This window comes from Buceros rhinoceros, unplaced genomic scaffold, assembly GCF_000710305.1.
Source record: "Buceros rhinoceros silvestris isolate BGI_N320 unplaced genomic scaffold, ASM71030v1 scaffold31141, whole genome shotgun sequence".
In the NCBI taxonomy this organism is placed as follows: Eukaryota; Metazoa; Chordata; class Aves; order Bucerotiformes; family Bucerotidae; genus Buceros; species Buceros rhinoceros.
This window is the reverse complement of record NW_010393180.1, coordinates 8,386-30,988: the sequence shown is the minus strand read 5'-3', so window position 1 is coordinate 30,988 and position 22,603 is coordinate 8,386. Positions and strand designations below refer to the sequence as shown.

Here is a 22,603-nt window from a genome sequence, read left to right as displayed (position 1 = left end):
AGCAGGAGGCTTTTTCTCCTCTTCCCTTGAGGAATCAGCCCTGCTTTCTTTAAAGCTAGTCTGGAACTCTGAGTTTTCTTTCAGGAATAGTCTAATCAAAGTGTCCTGCCAGCCCAACTGCTGAGAAATCTGTTGTGCTGCATCAAATTGGGAATGCAAAAGGTGCAGAACCTAAGGGTAGAAGAAGATCCCATATCTACACATTAATTTTAGCTTGTAACTGCATTCATTCTAGCTTTTGAATTAGACATTTTACATTCTTACAACTTTTTTGACCTTTTATTTTTTAGAACATCATAAAAGAACCACAATCAGTTAAATAAGCGAACAAGCCACAAAATCATTTTACTCATTAGAAATACATATTTGAGGAAAAAAAGAAAAAAAATCAAGAGAAAAGAAGCTATGAAAGCATACTGTTAAGTCCTCATATTTCAGCCACTCTTCTGCAACAATTCCTGCAGAAGTCAATTATCACAACAAATAATCCTATTCAGCCACTAGATTACAAAAATAAGAAAATCTAGAACAGAAAATACTCTTGATTATGAACTATTAAATAGATAAAATCAAGAAAGATGCAGTATTAATGGCTTACCAATAGTGTACATTATCATTTCAGTTTTTTCACTTTGAGAAATCTTACTACTAATTTCAGTAATACAAGCCAGAGAAAGCTCAGTTTAGGAAACTTTTTTTCCCCTATGTCTGCCCTGCATCCAAAACCACTCTTCTGAACATACTATATGTTCTACCAAAATAACACGTTAAGAATACAAACAAAACTTTGATCATGGTCTTACCCACCCTTCAGGAAAACTCAGTGATTCAAGGCATCTACTATTTCTAACTGCAGAAAAATACAAGCTAAGAATGATGATAGAGGCTTTACTATTTGTTTTGGTTTTTAAAAGGACTTGAATACACAAAATTCAATATTAAGTGACAGATGGGCTTGATTTTTAACATAAATCATTGCTAAAGAAAGCAGTAGCAATAAATACCACCACTGTGTCTCAATAAATGTCAAGATATCACACTGTACAGCTTATGAGCTTAAAGGAGAGTATTCCAGTTTTAAAGACAACTAACCTTTCTACAGATAACCACTCTCATGTTTATATCTGATCTATGAGCCAGATGCACTACAGCTATGAGATCTTTGTAATTCACAGCAGAATCTGTAGAGGAGAAAGAAAAAACAACAAATGATATCATACAAGAGAATATATCAGCTAAATACTAAAAGTTGCCTTGGAGTTCACCTCTACATCCGGGGGTAGTAAAGGGGACAAACTTCAGAGAACTAAGAAAGTGTTAGCTCAGACTAATGGGAATTTCAAACAGAACAGCTCTGTAAGGTAACAGCTGTAGTTTTCCTGAACAAAAATCCAAATACGTTTGTCTCTGAGTAGCAGGAATTTACTAATGGTAGACACAAAACTTGTCAGTTACCTGCATAAAGAACTTGGTTAAGAAGGTTTTTAATAAGAGAAACAGTAACTGGTGATTCATTCAGAAGGAGCCCCAGTCCAGAGTATCCAACTTCTCTGAGTCTCATACGATGTTTACTACGTTCATAAACTTTAGTACATTTCAACATCTCTTCCAAAATCTGCAAAAAAAAAAAAGTGCACACAAATGCAAAATAAACACAAGGGAGCATCCAGACTTCTTAAACTTAATTGTGTATGATAAAAACAGTGGACCAGCATGTTATAAAATTTAGTTTGTAAGCTAACTCAAACAACATCTACTTTTTTTTTTTTTTTTTAGATCCCAATACTTTCCTTCAAGAGAACACTAATCCCATTGTGACTATGGCAGTAAACAGTAACATCTACCTAACATAAGAAAGAAGAAAATACTAAAACTTGGATGATTAGTATCTTTGCAATTGCATTCATTTCTGGAGTGACAGCACTGAAAAATACAAATTTATGTTCAATTGGTTAAGAAATAATAATACAATTCATTACCTTGAACACAAGTTCTCTAAGCCTGTCAGAGTATCTTTGATGCAATAACAGAGTGTAAAGAATATCAGCATTCCCTGGTTCAAAAAGCAATAAAAAAAGCTGGTCTGGACTTGGGCTGGAATGAAGTAGACTGAAGAGAACATCCAGAATTCCACAGAGCTACAAAATTAAAAGAACTAAATTAATCCACAGTTCATTCAAACTTCATGCTCTGTTCGGGCAAGATTTTCTTGGTTATAAAATTTCCTTGTTATAAAATAGACACTTTTTCTGCTCAATATCACTACATTTAAAATTAGATTTTTTTAGTATGTTTTTCTCTATATAGAACACTATCAAACTGTAATTAGAGCTACAAAGCAAGTTCAAGTTCTGTTGATGTCTATAACACAGAGATCACATCATTAGAGTTGAAGTTCAATTAATTTGGTTTTGTAAACTTTCTAATAGCAGTATCACACATCATGTGCTTTCTGCCCTCTTCAGGGGGAAGAAAAAAACTAAACAAAGCGGTAAAAATATGGCCATCTGCAGAGTACTTTGTCAAGTTTCCAGTGTGCTTCTATAACCTGCCTCTGCTACATCTAAATAGAACCACGTGTCAGCTAACACTTTGCTTGTTCTTTTTTTCATTTTGTTTCCCCCCACCCCTCCTTTTAAGCAAAACCAAAACATGTATGCTTTAAATTATTAATAAATGCCATTTTAGACACCTGCTCCTCTTCACTGGTGGCAGCTATGTATCCTATGATGCTCTGTATTTCTTCATGTGTTCCACCTTTGCTCAGGAAATATCTGATCAGTCCATAGAGCGACGTCCGTATAGTTCTCAGATCATCTTGAGCCAAATCACTGTCTTTACAGCCACTCCTATACACCAACAGACAGGAAAGGCAACTAAGGAAGTTCTTCATGACTCATTAATAGCAATTTGATTGTGCTAGTTTTGTAATTTTTCATCTACCCAGACATCGTGCCATAAGATATCAATTTTTACTGAAATAAGACAACTGAATAGTAATAAGCTAGAGTAGATCAGACTTATCAAGTCTGTAAAACCACTGAAATGTAGACTTGTACTGATCTGAATACAGGTCAGGATTTCAGGTTCCTCCCTCCCACCCTCCAAAGCAAAGAGCAAGGTCTCTAGCCAATCTTTCTCAACAACATAACTATATTCATAAGCAGATATAAATCACCAAGACCAAAAGACAAAATTTCAGATTCCTTAAAGTGTCCTACTTCAAATTCTACAAGGATATAAAAGAACTTAAAATGATCAACACCCTCTCTTTTCGTAAGGGTAATCATCGCAATTTGCATTGTTGATAAAAAGTTGTCCTTGTAATTTTAATTACTTTTCCAGTATCACTGACATAAACTTTATAGAATCCTATCATAAAAATAAAACTCAAGGAAAAGCAGCGAGTCAAATGGAAAAAAAAAAAAGTAATGCAATTTTGAAAATTAAATCAACCACCAAAAGCCAACCTGCAGTTTTATTTATTAATTTTGTCACTAGGATGATGGAGAAAAAACCCAACAGCCACGTATAGTAAAGAAGAAGGAGTTACAAGGGTAAAACTCTTACCCATAATAAATCCTGAGTGTGTCTAGAAGAAACTGCACACCATATTTCTTTCTGAAGAGTCTTCTGCTGTCTTTGATGATTGTAGAAAGATACTGTATGTGCCCTACAATATAAAGTTTTCCATTAGAACCTAGATAAAGAATTACGCCAAGTGAAGAGCACTGTGACTTTGGGCAGTTGCCCAAGTCCAAGAGCTCACCAATTCTGAAGGGGAAGTCCCCACTGTTCCAGATACGGAAGTCAAAAAGTAAGTGTTGATACATCTGTTGCAAAAGCTGCATGTTCTTTTCTACTGAGACCTGTTCTATCAGCAACTGTACAGCCATCAGTACATTCACATCCATTATGTTGCTTGGCACCTTTCAAAATAACAACAATGTTAGCACTCAAAATATTTAATATCCTAATGAATGTCATTTTTTAAAAAAGAAATTTGGAAATTCTTTTATCTTCTACAGCAATGTCTTCCTTTAAAGCAATGTAAGAAACACAAATCCAGTCTAGTTTGAGTAATCATACAACACAGTATCTATAACAAAAAAAGTAGAACAAAAAAAAAAAGACAAAACACTGTGTGTTTGTTGATTTGCAGATCAAGACCAACTCCTCAAGTCTTTTGGTTTTCAGAAACACAAGAAAGAAAAGCACGTACTAAGGAGACTTTTGAAGACGCTCGCATTCTGGCCAAACTAAGAATGTTTCAAAGTAATCGGGACCTTGTCCATAACATTCATTATTAAAAGATGTTTGTCATGTTTGCTCACCTTCTGTAACAAGGCTCCTAGGGTGGCAACTCCATGGGAATGAATGATATTTTCTTGATTAACATGATGTCTCTGAATAAAGTGTTTTATCATCAAGATGAAAGTTGCAACAATGTTCTTCTCCAGGCGTGCTTCTGCAAAACAGAACAACAGAAGTAAAACTGTCATGGTTTATTGTTGGACCATCGCATAAAAGTAGAGAGGAAGCAGTAAAATCAGGCGTTCATATTTCTCACTATTTCCTGTACTTCTCAACTCCTTTTCAGTTTGTTCCCTAGCTGTAAGCTGTCTTTAGATTTTTCCAATACAGTCATAGTCATTCCATGCCTCTCCAGAACAAAGCAACCCCAGTCCTGACTTCAGTTGCTTCATCCATCTAGCAGAAGGTTACAAACTCCTCTTTCAGTTACAACCCTTTACATATGCTGCAGTTAATTCTCCCCCTATAGTTGTAACTGATACAAAATAAATATGTCAAAATATAATGACAAAATATAACAAAATACATAAAATATGATATGCAAAAAATCAAGAGACAGGAAAAGATAATTCTTTTATTTACTTTACTCCACCACTTCGTATTTGAAAGAAAAAGAATGCTTGTTTCCCTTTGCAAGGTCTGATTTCCCAGCGCTTTTTGTCAAGATCAAAGTTCATTCTCAATATTAGCAAAGTTTTTTAAAAACCTATTCTTAAAGCTTCTTTTCAACTTTTTGTTTAATTTTAATACAAAATCTGGTGGTGCAAGAGGTAGGAGTCTGAACATTCTAAGAAAAGAGAAGTTTGGCTGAAGGCTAATCAGTCCTGTTCTGATACTGCAAAGTCTTCATGTGCCTGTCTGATTCAGCACTCAGGTTGTAGGAAAGCTCCTCCTATTGACAGTAGCAGGCTTTGCATCAAACATAAATTCTCAAAATACTCAGAACAAACTTTTCAGAATAGAAATTTTAAAACTGCATACTTTCACAATAAAGTAATAGTAAATAATAAAGAGAAAAATAATGCTATTAACATAGCTATTTTTGAAATATGTTAGTAGTTAATTTTACATAGTGCTGCATTCCTGGTACTCAGTATCCAATCAGATACCTAGGAGCAGAAAGAGTCTTTCAGCAGAAAGAGTCTTTCAGCTTTATACAGGTACTCCAGAAAAGCCAGCACATAATAAAACGGCTTTCTGTCATTTGCAGGAAGACTTTTAAAATCAACCTTAAAATTTTTTTCAGTTCAACTGTACTTTCCTACCTGACGCCTTTGTGGATGACAATACCACCCAGTCTCCCTCTACAGGAGTCACTAGTTCTGGAGGTAAAGTTTCCCCTTCGGACTTCTCAGACACCAGTTCACCAAGAAAACTGATCTGCTCCAGCAATGGAAACAGCACATTTACTCCACCAATACAGTTGATCATATCCTAAATCAAGAGAAAAGGGAGGAAAAACATCACCATAAATAAAATCCCCTAAACCACGTAACAGAAATTTAACTCCAAATACAAGGAACCTTACATGTTTCACATGCCACTTCGAAAATAGTAAAAAGAGCTGCCCAGGTTTTAGACACTGCAATTATACATATGCCTTCCTGTCAGCTCTTGTTTTGGAAGTACATTTTTACATTTCCTTTCTTCTTCCCCCACATAAACACAGGAAACTGAAGGACACAAGTCTTAGAAAGAATCTTCCGCTAAATACATTTGAAAAAAGAGGGAAAACTTATTTTTCTAAGTTACTTACAGTAAGGAAAGATTACACCCATCTGCAGCATGAGACTAAGAAATTAACTGATTAACCAGAAGGGCGTAAGGACCCTATGCATCAGTTAAGAAAACAAAACAAAAAACAAAACCTAAAATATAGGACAGTTTTGCTGTAACAGAACATTTGAGCAGGAGACTAGAAATAGGTTTAGCCAAAAAATGTTACATTTTAAGCTTCAATACTAATGTTGCAGCAGTACTATGATTACAACTGCTAGCAAAAATTAAACAAATCCAATTTGTATAGCCTGTAAGAATTAGATATGCCAATGTATCCAACAGTAAGGAAAAGATATTGCAAATTTTATGTATAGCAGAGACAGAATAAGGTATAATAGGCTAATGAATATTTTGAGTTTTCTCTGAAGTGAGGCTTTTGGACTGAGATGATCTAGTCCTGCCAACCCCAAATCAAAAGTAAAGAAGATAACTAGATTAACTTATCTCTTAAAAAACTGCTAGATTCTTGTAATATTTTAACTCTACTCTTTATTTTCTGCTGCAGTTAGTCTGCATTAAGTTTTTTTTATGACTAACACAGCAAAAATCACAAGTGTTAACTTAACCCTACAAATCTTAAATCTAGTTCAGAGTTTAAGACAGCATGAAAACCACGACAGAATCCCCTAGAGATGGTTAAAAGCTTTCAGTACACAACATGCATTGAATAGATTATGAAGAATAGTCAGCTACCACAAAATAACTTAATGCATTTTCTATGACATTAAAAGCAATAGCCCTTTTAAGTTCTAATAAACGCAATGTAATACCACTCAAGACACAGCATTCACCCATTAATTCTCATTACAAAAACATGCTTTATCTGCTAAATGTCATGTGCATTATGATAATAACTTCTGGCACTCCAGAAGTTAGGTGAACATAGACAACCACTGTCATATTTACAGCACATTCTGCATCTTCAATATGCATTTACCTTGACATCCCAGTTTACTACTTTGTTTCCAGTTAGTCTTCCATGTAAGAGATTTGCAGACAGGTCAAGACAAATTGGGTTTCTGCAAGCCTATTAAACAGATGAAGAGGCTACAATATCATTTAGGAAACATGTTACAGATCCTCGAACATGTAAAATTTCTGAATGATGCATAATCTGTATCAGGAAGATAGTGCCACTGTGTTGATATTAAAGTATTTAAACAGCTTGGAATCCCTGGAACATGATATATGTTATCTTAAATCTGATATTCACAATTCTACAAGATAATTCTGTCCTTTTGCCAAACAAGAACAAAACCTACTATCTCTATAGAAGATGACAGTTTAAGAAAGCTCTCACTGCTCCCTATCTTCCCATAACCACAGCATAAAAATGGCACATGCACCTGTTCTATGAAACAGCAAGAAAAAAAAAAGACATCTAGAACATGTTCTGAAATTACTTCACCCTGTGAAATCAAAGAGAAATTACGTATTGTTTCATACCTTCGGTGTATAATGAAGCAGCACCTTACTGGGGAGATCTGCTACTTCAGCCTCTTGAGACTTCCACGGAGTTAAACAGTTTGGACCTATTAAAAAATAAATTATATAACATAAATATTTAAGAGTCCATTGGATAATAATGTTGACCTGCAAGAATTTTACTTTGTTGAAACAACAAATAGGACACTCTGAACCATACCTAGTTGAGACACACTTTGAAGTAGTCTCTATGACTTAAATCATTCATTCCATAGGGTCTGGTTAAAAATAAACAGAGTCTTGATAAAAATCCAAACTACACAAAGAATAGGGTTTATAATTCTTTCCAACAGCTCTAACATTCCTCTCTTTACAAATAGCTATCTCCTATTTCTCACCAATCTCTCTGTCATCAAGCCCAAATGTCCAGAAAATGAGTAATCTTCAAGATAGTTTTGTTTAGTAATACAGAATATTTCTTTTAAATGATGGAAGTGTTTTTATGCTAATCTCTAACAACATAAGTCATCAGGGAACTTAATACCTTAACACCTTGAACTGTAAGACACAGCTTATCAGAGAATTTTTTTTTAAATAACCTCTTCGTTATTAATTGATTCTTGTGGAAAAACCCCCAAGCTTAAATCATCTTTAAGTGGCCTATCAAAACAAGGGCAATACTTTAGAGTCTCAACTGTAAACTATGTGTAGGCAAACAGTAGCAGAAAATCAGGACTGAGCAAGTGAAAATACTATCTAACATTTTGATTTCAGCAGGTCTGCCCATATGATAAATACAAGAGCTTACGCAAATAAAACATTCTAAATAAAACCTTGTAATACATATATAATTTCATTTTAAGCTTATTTGTTATAAGACCCTCTCAGTTAGGTCAGCTCTGCAATTTTTCTGGATTGTAACTTCTTTGTTACATGTCAGCGTAGAACAAAGCTCAGTGGGGTCTTTTCCATAACTCATCCCTTTCATGCCACTAAAACCAATACAATCATCACTTACCTGCTAAATATAATGCTTTCACCTGAGGAGGCTGCAGTGCTTCATGAAAGATGATAACTGATCCAAGTTGGCCCTCCAAAGATGTTGGACATCCCCATTCACTGTCCTGAGTACCTGCTGAGATCATCTTCGTAATGAGCTCTGGTTTTCCAAGCATCCCAGCCCAACCTCCTGTAGACAGAATGCCCCCAAGCGATGTCCGATGTGGCATAACAGGGGAGGAAAAAGGTGGATCTGGTATCTGAGATGGAGGAGGAGTTGTTGTTCTTTGACCAGCTGAACCAATGCAGCAAGAAGTAAAAGACTGGAGAGTCACACATGGAAGAAAGAAAACAAAACGCATACTGTAAATCTAACTTTTTTTCAGCTTACAAAGTAAATCTGAAGACTATCTCTGGCAAACCTGAACTAAGTAAATTAAACCAAGAGCAACAAGCTCTGGTGTGCCCTGGAAAAGAAGCAATCCAGCACAGCAGGCTAAAAAAAAAAAAAAAAAGAGCATATACTTTCCACAACAGCACAGTGACCTTTCTCCAATAAAAAGAAACTGGGTCACCTCAACTCCTGTGTGATCTGCAGGAGCAGATCCAGGAAAGATAGTGTTCTAGATACCCTGGTAAACATTCCTCTTCTGGATTATATTCCAAAATACTAGACCAACGTATCTGCTACTGTACACTTTTTGTATCAGTTATTCCACTCAAACAGCTCCCACGGGAAGCTTACCTGCCCTACTTTTAGGTACCTTCATGTTTATAGTGCTTATTCTACAGATGGGCCAAAATCCAGAGTTTTATCTCACAATGGAAATTTAACTGTCTCTATGTTCAAGTTTTATACTAGTTTTACTGTGACTGTGTCCAATTCGAGTGTTTGCTCAACGTATTTAATAAATACCAAGTTAGGACTTACAAAAGAGGGAAAAACGCTCAGTGTTGTAGCCCTATTTAAAATGGATTTGTTCCACAAAAAAAAATGCACAATTCTTACATAGAAAGCTGAACATGACATGTACTCATTTTGATGGCTAATGTGTTCTTTTAGGCTAAATGTGTTCACGTGCAAAATGGTTAATTATCTGCATATAAATTACTTATCTAGCTAACAAAGTAGGTATAAGATTAGCATAATAAGGGAACATACAGAAAATACAAGTAAAAAAGTTACTGCTGAACATAACACAGAATATTTCTCATTGAGTATGTCACACCAATCCTGGCAGAGCTGTGATTTAGTATGATTTACTCAAATTACGTCAGTGTGCTCAGGTAATTACTTTGAGGAAAACCCCACAACATGGGTAATTTGGGTTTTTTCTGGGTTTTGTTTTTAAACTAAGATGACTAAAGAAGCATTAATTAATGGTTAGTTATACAATTAATTAATGTCCAAAGCTGAACAGAAGCTTACTAGTACTACATTAAGCTATCCTCAACTCTTACACAACTTCCAAATTAAAAAAGCCAGCTATGTTCTCATTTTTCTATGACAGCTCGTCATAACAGATCTACGACTCGTAAGGTGAACTTACTTCATTCATGGCAGGGAATCGAAGTGGGGCAGAGACTTTCTGCTGTCCGTTGACATAGATGTACACAAGACTCTGACCGAAGGGCCTCTTTCCAGGCATGTGAACAATAGTTACATTGTGCTGGTTAAGCAATATAAAATAATTGAGTCACTATTAAAAAGCAGCGAAATGACTATACGGAAATATTTAACTTCATCTCCACCAATCTAGTGACGAAACCACTTAAGAAAACAAATCCAAAGCATCACCAAGAAGAAAAGACAACCTATGAGCTGCTTTCATTTTAAAGTTTACAAGTAAACAGGTTTTTGAAAGCAGAGGTACAGCTCTTTCATGATAATGCACATCAGTCCTTAAGTATGGGAACAGAAACCGGCAAGGTAGAAACACAGTAGCAGATTTTATTCATTCACATAGCATCTCAGCCACCTATGGTCGTTAATGCTAAGAAAATCTGCATGTTAAAAAAAAAATAACTAAACACAATGTTGTAACCATCTTATCAATAAAGAACGCCTAATAACATAAGCATATTTTAGCTCAATCAACTACTAATCTTTGTGGAAATTGCTCGCATTATTTGAGGTAAGATCCGTTCTTACACAATTCATTAAAAATCATAAAATAGACCATTTGTAATACAAACGCAGTACTATCCTAAACAAAGTCGTTTTCAGTATCAAATCTTACCCAGAGAGAGTCAAAAAAACAATGGTCAGGCAGCATCACTGTTGCATATTCCCTCTTAGTGCAAACTGCAACCACCAACACTCCAGAGTAGGTAATAAATGCTTCAAAACCCGTACCGCTCCCTGTAAAAAAGCTACAGAAAAAGACAACAAAACACACAAATCAAGGACTTACTTCATAAAAACTATTGGAAATCACCTAACAGTACCTTCCTTACGGAGTGAACCAACTTAAGCCATTTGTCGCTGGTCCAATATTTACTATTTGTCTGGCTGTTACTCTCATTCCAAAAACCCCAAGATCAAGAACTGCCTCAAGGAAGGGACCCCAAAGCACAGGACATGCAGGCCAAAGGTGATCCACAAAGCTCTCAAAGCAGCTTGTAGCCATCCATTCTTCACACAAAAAAATAAACTTGTTCCCAACAAGTAACGCTTCAGTTTGATCTACACGGCTTAAGCTGGTTCTGCTACAAAATCCTGCATGCTGCAGTCTCTGGAAGCTAAAATATTGTAATAAAGAAAGGACTGGCCTGCAACCTGTGCTCTCTTTTCTGTCAATTAAATAGTATCCATCAGCCCCTGATAAAGCTGCCAATACTGCATGCAGATTCATGACATTACTGTTACAATTAATTTCCATTGTTTCACATAATAGCACTGTATACAGACATTTTTTACTGTAATTTTCAATCTTTAATATTATCGACAAATCTGCATTAAAAATGTTTGATGAGACAGCGCGACCTCTAGTTTTTTAATCCATGATTATCCATTAGCAAGAACCTTACCTTCATGCAAAATGCAAATGTAGTCATTCTTATATAGCTTATTTCACTCATATAATGAGGAAAATCAGCTGTAAGCAACTATCTATAAATAAGCCCTGCAAGCACAGGTTTGCCTTGAGAAATTTTTTCTAAGCACTTGAATACAAAGAATTATACATATAAATTGTGAACTGCTCTAAAAACCTGTTTACGTGCCCTTAGGCACCATTATTACAAGCAGATGCATCAATTACTGTACTATCAAATATCTGCATCTATCAATATAAAACACAAATACACACACAGAGAGCATGAATATTATAGACATCCTCAACAGACATAAACTCTCTTACAATTAAACACTGTAAAACATTAAAACTAGATCAATTTTTAATCATTTTAATTTAATGGTGTGCTTAACACTTCAAGCTGAAACTGCAATTGTAAGCATTTCCTCTTTTTTGTATGATTTTCAATACACTACTGTTTTAGCTTCCCAGAACTAGAATATCTTCCAAATTGTACATAAAATTATAGAACAGTCAGTTATTGGTATAATATTATAGTATCACAGCTTTTTTATGCTGTAGTGCACTTCCATCCCAGTTTTCTAAAACTACAGTACATTTAAGATCTTTTGTGGGACACACTGATGAACTCCAGAACAGTGCTGCAGCAGTTCATCAGGTGGCACCCTTCATCAGGGCTGTGCTCTACAAGTGCTCTGGGCAGCCACAGAAACCCAAGGAGTCTCCACCTGTCCCAATATTATTAATAAACAGAAGTAATACTCTAAGACACAGGTGTTTGGAAAATACTAATTCTGTTACAACTAGAATTGCATTCTTCAACACCTCCCCTGAAACTGCAGTGCAGTAAAACGGACTGAAGGGAGCCAAGAGATTCTTCAATTAGTACTACCCCATTCTGCATTTTGTTTGCTGTACCCAGAAAGTTAAGTTATACCAAGAACCATCCATGTCAATGTCTACTGTTTAAGCAAATAAAAGAGTTCTTTTTATTGTGCTCTCATACAGAAAACAAATTTCACTTACAGGAACACACAGGGAAGGTGGTGTTTTCTGTAACCCAGCCTAGCTCTGGTGACAGCTGAAACTGCTCCCTTTCACAAACTAAGCACTATACACTGCATTCTATGAAGATAAGTAGAAGCACCCCATGTCACAGGGTACCGTATGCCACAGGGAACAGATGACCTAGATTTGCGCTGTTGAAGTAGTTATAGTAACTATACCTATAGAGTTGCTTCCTCTTGCCACTTTTGCTAGTCGTGCTAGGGTCCACTCGGTCCTGGTCAAGGCAGAGCCAAGCGTTGAAAGAAAAAGCAGAGCCTGGCCACTTATGAATTGATGGAACAGCAATTCCAGCCATGCTGTGGTTCAAGTTGAAATACTGCAAGGCACTAGCCATGCCCTGCTTCCGGGCCATTGCTAGAATGGCTCGCATCACTGGAACAACATAAGGGTGAGCTTGTTTTGGTTCCTCAGTCCTCAGGAGGCGTATTAGTTGAAGCAGTTCTTCTGAGCCCATTGACTGGCTCCCCAAAGAGCCCAAAAGGGCAATCAGGTTCTCTGCACAAGTACAATGGAGCGCGGAGTGGGAATTTAGTGTCTCAATGATACGGATGACCATGTTTGCATTGACACACGTGGCACGACTCTGTCTGTTAATACAGCAGATTCGCCTCAACCAATTTGAGATGAAAATCTGCAGGTCATGTGATTCTAGTTCTGGAAGCCACTGGATAAGCAGCAGTAAGGGCTGGACATTACTAATGCCTAATATCCCAACAGCCATGTGGTCACCTTCAACAGCCTGAAAAACAGCAGAGAACTCAGACGTGAAATACAATAAAATAGGGCTAGAAGTACTGTTGAAAAGATGCAAGCATTTTAGCATTCAAAGCAAGCACATCTCACCATATTCATGAGTTCTTCCAGCAATTCCCGTGAGGGTTGACCCAGCGATTTTAGTACCTCATACATGTGTGCGTAACCAATCCTCTCTTTGAAGACCTCCTAAGGATAAAAATTCCAGCCTCACTAACAAATAAAATGGACAAAAATTGCTCATCTCCTGCAGCAGGTTCTAATTTAACACCATATTAGACACAGAGTAATTAGAATGCAAGAATATGGTCTAGAAAGCTCTTTTTTATAATATGTCCAACTGTGCTATTTCTAGCATGATACAGATGAGAAGAACCTCCCTACAGCATGTAGATAAACAATAAAAGATCAAAGTTATATTCAAGTACTTACACATGACTATAATTGATCTGATAACAAAAACATTAATTATATCACAAAATACTAATAACTTCATTTTTTAACGCAAACTACACAATGAAGTGATTACATTGAGAATTAGAAGTATTCAGATATTAATCTAAGTGAAAGATCTTCCTAGAACAGCTTGATTATAAAGCACTTAAAAAAATTAGAGAAGTGTTCCAAGGAAGTTTTTCAGAAAAATACATGATTTCACATGAAGGAAAAAAAAAAACAAACAAGCAGCAAAATCCAAACCATAGCATCCAACTATGGCTTAGTTAGCAAACAGTCAACACATCATACACTATGGATACTATTCTCCCAGCTGTATTCTGCACTGAAATTAAGCCTTTTTTTTCTTTTTTAATTTAAAACAGATACATCTGTCAGCAGAAGTGAGATGATTGCTTAGGCAAATACAGGAAGAAAAAATACATATGTTGCAATGGAAGTACAACTGAAAACTTTACTGATCCTTTGCAAATCACAGTCAATCCCCACCTTCAACGTACAACTCTTCCCAGGCTTTCCAGAGTCAAGGGAGGAATAAGCACTCTCAGTAATGCTCTGGAGAAGCATAACTGACATGTTTCTCACTCAGACTGTACTGCAAGTAGCAACCAAATCAGACAACCTCCACTCTTCCTTCAGCCTCTACTGTACAGACACATCCCTTTCCCTAGGGAATCATTCAGCCATGAGGTGAATCTAATGAACTCATCAATCTACACTATTTTTCTGTGGGCTTACCTTCCAGTCAGCTTCACAAACTAACCACAACCTAATCATTTACCAAACCACTAGGATAACTACAAAGGAAGGGTAGAGGAATGGTAAGACCACCATTCGGACAGCAATACCGTCCTGGGTTACTTTAAAGCCATGACAAAACTACAACATGAACTCCTCCCTGAAAATTCCTGCAAATACCCATCAATTCTACACCACATATTCATGGGACAAGTAACGACGTACTTCTTTTACAAAGGTTTCAACTGCCATTAGCAGTTTTACTGATCTTCTAGTTTTTATAGAAAGATGGCTCAGGTGTCCAGCCGTTAGACACCCATAAATGAACATGGGACAAGGGATGCTAATCAGCTATTCCCATCGGGCAAGAATGTGTGATCACAATCTGCTCATCTTCATTTGTGAGATTGATTACGATATTCTGATAAAAACATTAACTGGAAATATGATCAAGAAGCCTACTGAAAACACACCTCTGCATAAATAATGTTACCTTAGCAGCTGGAGACTTGTGCATTACTGCTGTGAGGGCTTGAATCGTTGATACTGCCAAGCAATCTAGGTGTCCCTGAAACACCTGAAAGTAGCAGGTACAGAAGTTATATACAAATGTGTGAACACAGTTCAGCTCCAAAACCTATATGGGGTACCCTCCTGCGAGGAGGGGAACCAAAAGTCTACTAACATGCCTCAAAAATCATCTTCCCACCAGAAAAGATTTCATAACCCCATGGCCTACAAGGAATTAAGTAACAGGAGACAACTAGCCACACACTTCAAGAGGAGAAAAGCATTCACAAGACACATCGCACTTCAAATATTCTGATGGACAAACAGGTTTTCCTCATGCGGCTAATGGACAACCTCAAGAGGGAGGGAGGAAAACAAATTAGGAAAACCTCTTGCAGTCTGTGTGTGTGCTGCTGGACAATCAGGCACCCTCAGTGCATATAAAGTGCTTTCTTTTCCATCCAAGTCCCTACACACCAGTGCAACACACACAAATAAGTCACACCAACAGAGCAAGGTGGCTGCCTCACCCATTGCCTCACCACATTGATCAACATCTCTTTTTCCAATTTAAGTCGTCTTTTGAGGTTTTTTTTCCTCTGACATTTCTTGTCTATATTGATATTTCTATGGTGGTTTTAAGGACAAAAATGTTGGAGCACTATTTCGCATCCATCAGTAAAACCTAATTAGCAAACTTGTGCAAACAAACATACTGCTTCATCAACTCTGAAATACTAATGCATATCAGACTTATGTTGAAAATGAAATGCCAAGAATCAGAACAGTGTGTTAAGACTTGAAGAAACATTTACATGTGGTTAGTGTTGCATTGAGTTTCTAAAAAAAGCCAAAGCTATTAGAATCACAATTTGTAGATTACCATACCTTGTATTTAGCATTTCTTTACAGTTTTAATCAGAACAAATCATTCTGCTATAAAAATGATACAACAACAATTTGCATTTGAAACTTTGCACAATATTTTGAGAAAATTAAAGCAACAGGCTATTCCTGCCTCCCTGATTCAGCCTGTCCATTGTTTTGTGAACATCTGTTCTTGATGACAAGCAAAGAATCAGGACATCAAATACAACCATCGAGATTCACAAACAAGGCCCCAGAATCCAAAACACCACAGTGCTGAAACAAAGAAGCAAAAAGGAGGAAAGGGAGGGGGAAAAAAAATCACCACCAGGTTGATAGAATTTATTTGGATTCCATTCATGCACTTCACCTTTTCCTTAAAAGAAGCATAACTGAGGCTCAATCTATTGCAAATATCTGCAATTTGAAGCAGATCAATAAAACTGAGGTTGAATTCAATCTGTTATTCAAAAAATTATATTCCAGAGACAGAAAATACTGATGTGTGCAGCAACACAAGTTCATCTTGCTGCAGAAGGGTTAAAGACAATGGTTAAAGGTGAAGCACAGGAATCAATTTTCCTGTGATTGTGTCTTGACTTCAACTGAAGCAAAATACAGGTTAGGTAGGTACCTGATCCTCATTCATTTCTGTCAGTAATTTGTTGGCAAGGTCTTTCTCACTCTTGTCTGCCACTTTATTGTTAGCATTTAAAAACAGCTGTTAGAAACAGAGACAAGAATAATGGAAATAATTGCATTAAACAGTTACCTGCAGGCAAACCTGTGGAGGCTGCCTTGGACTTGTATTTCACATACAAGAGGTTAAAAAAAAAAAAAAGCATTCTCACACTGGTGAGACAAAATCCTCCATTAATACTAGTCTTCTGTTAATTCTTACCATACTGAAGATTACATCGTATTTTTGCTAAATAGTAATTGCTCCCCCCCACAGCCCCCACAGAATTAAATGAAAATATGTAATCACTGAGACAAAGAAACAGATCTGTCTGGAATTTATACTGGTCGCTGGCTTAGCAACTGTGATTTCATTTAGAATACACAACATGACAGGGGGTTCTCAAAAATTTATATGTAAGAAATAAAGACCACAATGGGCTATAAGCAAAGAAATGGATACAGATGTTTCACCATTTTCCACTTGGGTTTCATCCTAGATGAAGGCTGAAGAAGATACCTATACAGAGTATTTAACCTTCCAACAGCAACAGCAGCAGAGTTTCTGGGGCACGTAGTCTTTAGGACCGTAAAATGTCTCTGCCAGCACCCTAAGAATCAGGTTGTAAACAGCATTAAATCAAACATACACCTATACTGCACCTTCAGCTAAGAAACTGCTCTGCATATAGTAACTAGATTCCTAGTCAGGTTCCTGAATTTGTAGGTTTAAAGCTTATCCTAGTATCTTCATAATTGATTGCAGTCACTTTGTGTGCAAAGTTTACCTGTAACTTAATCAGGACTAAAATTTATCTTCTGTTTTTAGATTCTATTGAGGTTAAAAAGAATCCCCGATCAAAATGTTTTAAAAGACTCTAAAAAACAAAAGAAGAAACACCACTTTCCTTTAGTGGGTAAAAACTAAGCATCCATCATTTTTTTCCCCTCGTACATTTTGTTCCATTATCTGTTATGCAGTCTCTCTGAAGAGAAACAACCTGAGAAATCAACTTCCATAAATTAAGGCCAACAGGACAGCACTCAAAATATTACTTTAACTTACATAGGTGTGAAAGCATATAGTTAGAAACACAAGTAATTTTGAAATGTACATCATGATCAAGAGCACTTAACAGTGCAGAGTAACTGTAATATGCCTTAAAAGGTTATAAATTAACAAGTGGAAATAAGAACGTTAAAACTAAGTAAATGCAGCATGCAAAAAAAGAAAAAAACACGGAATTTTTCACATGGTTTACTTCAATTCTGATAATATATACAAAATGGAAAATTTTATTTTTATTACAATGTCCATAATGGGTTTAATTCTTCTATTTAAAATCTGTTCAGAAAATATTTTTTTTAAGCCAGCTATCAGCCTTTGTGCTTTGCTCAAAGTCTGACCTCTAATATACGAGAAAAAATTCAGGACTGACAAAGCAGCTTGTTAAATAACTCTCAGTATAGAATAAGCACTTTCTGATACTTCTAGAATCCCTCTTTTCAGATGTCACAGACAAAAAGCAACATTCACATAATCCAAACTTAACCAAGCAGTTCTGAAAAGCTTTTGTGCAGATTTCTAACCCTAGAGCATAGTTAAGGTTTGTGGGCAAACTGTCTTGCCTTAAAACCAGCAAATACAAAAAAAAATGTTTCCATTTTAGAAGATTCAGTTTAGAGGAACTGCAAATGACTAGAAAGTATGACTAGAAGTATGGCCTTGAATACCTTAAGTTCTTTGGGATATCTATAGCAGAAATAGCAGTATGGATTTTCTTTACCCCTCCTTTCCACGGTATTTTTTTGCACTTCAAATTTGCTGAAGATCCAATAGTTTCCTGAGTTTCAGACATGCATATGAACTGTCCTGCTATCTGCGGAGCTGCAGAACACACTTTACACAGCTTGCTGGTGAATCCGCTACCAAGATTTTTACAGGTAAAGAAAAAGGATCTGGTAATAGGGTCTTCACCCCCAGCTAATAAGGACAAAACCTAATTCCACGGCTAAATTCATCATTTGGCTTTGAAAAAGAAGAAAGATACAGTATACTGGAAAATACAAATAAACAACACCTTCCCAATCTCCACCCTCTCCCCACTTCTCATCCTTGGGGGTATTTTGACTGTGAAAGGTTAAAAAAGCTCACCATGTAGCAAACTGGCAGTATTGATACATAAGACTGTATCACAGGAAAAAATCCTCATAAGAACCTATCTTATGACATACATACATGCAAAATAAAAATAAAAGGAGCAAGATGCAAAAATAGAGTAGCTGTTCCTGCTGTCTTAAATTCCACCACTTGTTTATATGAGAGCACGAACATAGCCAGAGTCTCCATGATCACGTAAACATCACACCACTTGATGATTTAAGAAGAAATGAAAAAAGAAATTTCTTACAGAGTACAAGGTCAGTACAAAAATAAGTACAGACTCCCAAACAGAGGAGGAGAATGGAAAGGTCAAACAATGTATTTACAGGAGGAGATAAAAAAACCCTGCAACTACTATTCAAAACACTTCAAGTCAGCTGGCATTCTGCCATTGATTATAACTACAGTTAAGACATAATCTGAATACATTTATTTTTAAACATATCACTGCACTGAAATACATTATGATCCACAATCTAAATGGATTTGAATCACATTTTATACTGTAGCTAGGATTAAATTATCTAACATCAGAAGAGTTTAAGATAGCTACGCCATCAACATACCACAAAAAGAGAAATAAAGTATTCCACCAAGTTACATCATAAATATAGTCTTCTGCACAGGAAAAAAAGAAATCTACAAAGCAATCAGTGGAAGACACTAGCTTGCAAATTGTGACCATCTGGGATTGAGATGAAAACACAATATCTATAGTAACACTAAATCCTATGTGGAAAGGGAAGAAAAATCAAAGAACATTTGCAACAGCTTGAACTCGTGTTTTATGTCAGGTACACATGACTCAAATATTTTGAAACGCTTAAAAAGGTACACCAGCAAGAGTTTTTTAAAACGGAAAAATATACCTCTCAAATTAGAATTCAAACCTCCATCCAGCAGCATTTGTAAGTGACTTCTAGCAATCCACAATGCTAAATATATTTATATTTTGCCAATGACAAAATATAAAAAAAAAAAATAAAAGGGGGGGTGGGAGTGGCAAGGAATATTGATTCCAGTAACAACATTAACAGATTTTAGGGACTGAGAGGGGTCTATAAAGGTATTTTGCTCAGGTCTCAAACACCTCTACTTCATTAGGACTAAAAACAGATTTTAAAGCAACTTGGATCTTCCATAGCATTAGTGGCTCTAATCAATCCAAAGTTTTACTTCCAGTATGTAGACACTATAAAATTTCATCTAATTCAGAAGGAAGATATAAAAGATAATTAATATACCTGCAGTATTACAAGACAGGTTTTGTTAAAAATACAGTGATAAGGGAAAATTTACCTTGCAGTTCTGCAACAGTCGAATGAGATGCTCAAAGCAGTTACTGTTAAGGAAAATTGCCTGGAGAACAGGCCTATCTGTGCAGTCTAACATGGCTGTGATGGTATCTATAAAATTAAAACATAACTGGCATCAAAGACAAAACACTTCCAAAATCCATCAAGCATTTTTTCTGCACATTACTTAATAAATATGGGGGAAAAATTATACCACAAGCTACATGTTGTGAATGCTTTGATCAAGAATAATGCGTATTTTAAGCACAGAGCACTAGACCTAAAGGTAAAAACATTTTGATGCTGTAAAAATCACATAGCCTACTGGAGAAAAATTCAGGTGACGAATACCTATGATTGCTTTGGGGTTCTGTTTAAAGTCATTACCATTTCTGAGTGCATAAGCAGCATGCCTTTTATTTGAAGTTCACAAACACTTGCTTCCTCATCAAGCAATTACTCTGCATTCTCCATCAGCTTTATACTGCACGCATTCTTCACTGCGTCAGTATTATTTCTCAGTTTTCTTGGAAATTTGGGAATAGAAATACTTCTATTCATATTTCCCATTCTGAACTCAAAGTGGAAAAAACTCCAAATCCTGAATTCCTACCCAATGACTTAAACCTAACTGCTTCAGACCATCACTTTTGACCAAGGTTTAAAATAATGGCATCTGAAAAGCAAGCTATCACAAAACAGTTGCCCCATGGTTATTTTGTTGCAGACCCATCTTATTCTGCAATTATTAAGGTGCTTATAAGTGTCAGTTGTTGCCTAGCTAAAGTTCATTTTTATTTTAATGGTTCATGGAAGCCCATGAACCTTGACACTCTGGTTAAATGGTAGCAATTCAGTATGGCTTCTTTTGGGGCTTTTCAGTAGTGAATGATTAAGTAAGAATACATCTGAAGTAATCTCAGTGAAGAAATGTTTAAAAATTTTCAATTGCTTAGTCAAGTGAACATTTTTGGTAGAACATTCGGTTACATTACTATCACGGTTCAATCATTACTTGCTATGGAGTCTTTATCAAGAGATACGTAAAGCAACTGCACAATTGGGTACTCACTCAGCATCTGGATCTGTAGTGCTATGAACCTGCTCTCCCACTGCCTGCATCGCCTCAAATTAGGTAAAGCTGAATGGTCCGAATTAAGTAACTTGAAATAGTTCTCCAATATTGTACTTGTCTCCACTTGCCGCTGATCAGAACTGCTGGTTAGAAGGATATGGACAACTTCTGTCAGGCACTTAAGAGTCAGCTCTGCCTTCCTGCTCACTTCCTCAGGGTTCCTGTCATCCCAGTTGTCACAGTCTGCTAAAACACGCATCAAGACTTCCATGGTGGCAGGAGATACTGCTTGAAGGGCATTTCTCTGAAACCCAGCAGGGGAAAAAGTAATTAAGGAGAACAAACAAACAAACAACAAACCACACTAACTAAACCAGATCTCTTCAAACCAGCAGTTTCTATCTAAGCTATCTAAATCACACAACATGCATTATTATCTGTTAAAGCCCTGTACTTGTTAAATAAATATGAAACATTCTGTTGAGGTTATACTGATAGCTACAAATGAAATGCATCCCATCTTCTCCACTTAACTAGGCTTTCTTCTTCTAAGAGAACACTTATAGGAAATTAATTTAAATGCATGTTATAAAATTCTTATAAGTTAGCCTTGATAATCTGCTAATTCTAGTTAAACCTTCACTTAAATTTCCGTTTTAGATCATTAGATTAATGATGCTTTAAAATGTTTTTAAAAGAACATAATAATCAGCAAACACTTGTCTTGGCCCTGAGTGCATTTCTCTCACCTCTCTTTCTGGGGGTCTGACTGCATAGGCTCAGAGCCACCTTAAATCTGGGGCAAGCGCACATCCTCACAGAGAACTTTAGGAAGCCTTGCAGGGACTCCCTGCCTTCTCTAGGGAGCTGCATTCAAGCTGCAGTGCTCAACCTTTTACCTGCCTGAGCTACACTGCAGCCTTGCCCATGCCTGGTCAGGTACTGACTTGAACTTGACCTACAGATTTGACTGCCCAGCTTGACCTTAGACCTGTCTCATCACAATGGATGAGCCTTGCAACCAGTGGACTCTTGACTGACCCTAGTTACCATCACTACACCAAATCCCCACTCTGATGCACTGTCCAGACTTTTTGGCTTGATCTCAGGCTTTATCACTACAGATTTGTCTAGTGATCTCGGCTGGCTGATCGTGGTTACTATGATTGGAGCAGGTCTGGTCAACCTGTTCCTGTTCAGGAACAGTGAGACCACACCTTTTGCCAGTGAGGTCAGCTGCCTCTTCATCATGCTCAGTCTCAGCTTGCCTTCCCTGGTGGAACAGGGCATTGCTCTGCTGCTCTCTAACACTGAGAAACACTCTCTCTCCTGTATCATCGGAAGTACTATTTGCTTGTGACTGGACTAAGTAGCACATTACAGAAGTCAGCCAACAGAGCAGATCCTGGCTTTACTGACAACGAACAATCTCTTCACACTCTTT

General features: G+C 36.6%; 1 protein-coding gene across 1 annotated transcript in view; it reads right to left on the bottom strand.

Moving 5' to 3' along the window:
• Positions 1-22,603, bottom strand: part of NBEAL1 (neurobeachin-like 1) — a gene marked incomplete at its 5' end in the record, with an annotated part of 57,499 nt that overhangs the window by 28,311 nt on the left and 6,585 nt on the right. The window contains 19 exons of the mRNA XM_010144766.1: positions 2-171; positions 1,093-1,181; positions 1,456-1,615; positions 1,980-2,138; positions 2,693-2,849; positions 3,571-3,673; positions 3,770-3,929; positions 4,335-4,468; positions 5,580-5,748; positions 7,031-7,120; positions 7,540-7,625; positions 8,537-8,840; positions 10,068-10,187; positions 10,758-10,890; positions 12,782-13,362; positions 13,467-13,565; positions 15,064-15,147; positions 20,089-20,195; positions 21,157-21,463. Of these exons, the coding sequence (XP_010143068.1) occupies positions 2-171; positions 1,093-1,181; positions 1,456-1,615; positions 1,980-2,138; positions 2,693-2,849; positions 3,571-3,673; positions 3,770-3,929; positions 4,335-4,468; positions 5,580-5,748; positions 7,031-7,120; positions 7,540-7,625; positions 8,537-8,840; positions 10,068-10,187; positions 10,758-10,890; positions 12,782-13,362; positions 13,467-13,565; positions 15,064-15,147; positions 20,089-20,195; positions 21,157-21,463 (3,212 nt within the window). The remainder of the gene's footprint in view (position 1; positions 172-1,092; positions 1,182-1,455; positions 1,616-1,979; positions 2,139-2,692; positions 2,850-3,570; positions 3,674-3,769; positions 3,930-4,334; positions 4,469-5,579; positions 5,749-7,030; positions 7,121-7,539; positions 7,626-8,536; positions 8,841-10,067; positions 10,188-10,757; positions 10,891-12,781; positions 13,363-13,466; positions 13,566-15,063; positions 15,148-20,088; positions 20,196-21,156; positions 21,464-22,603) is intronic.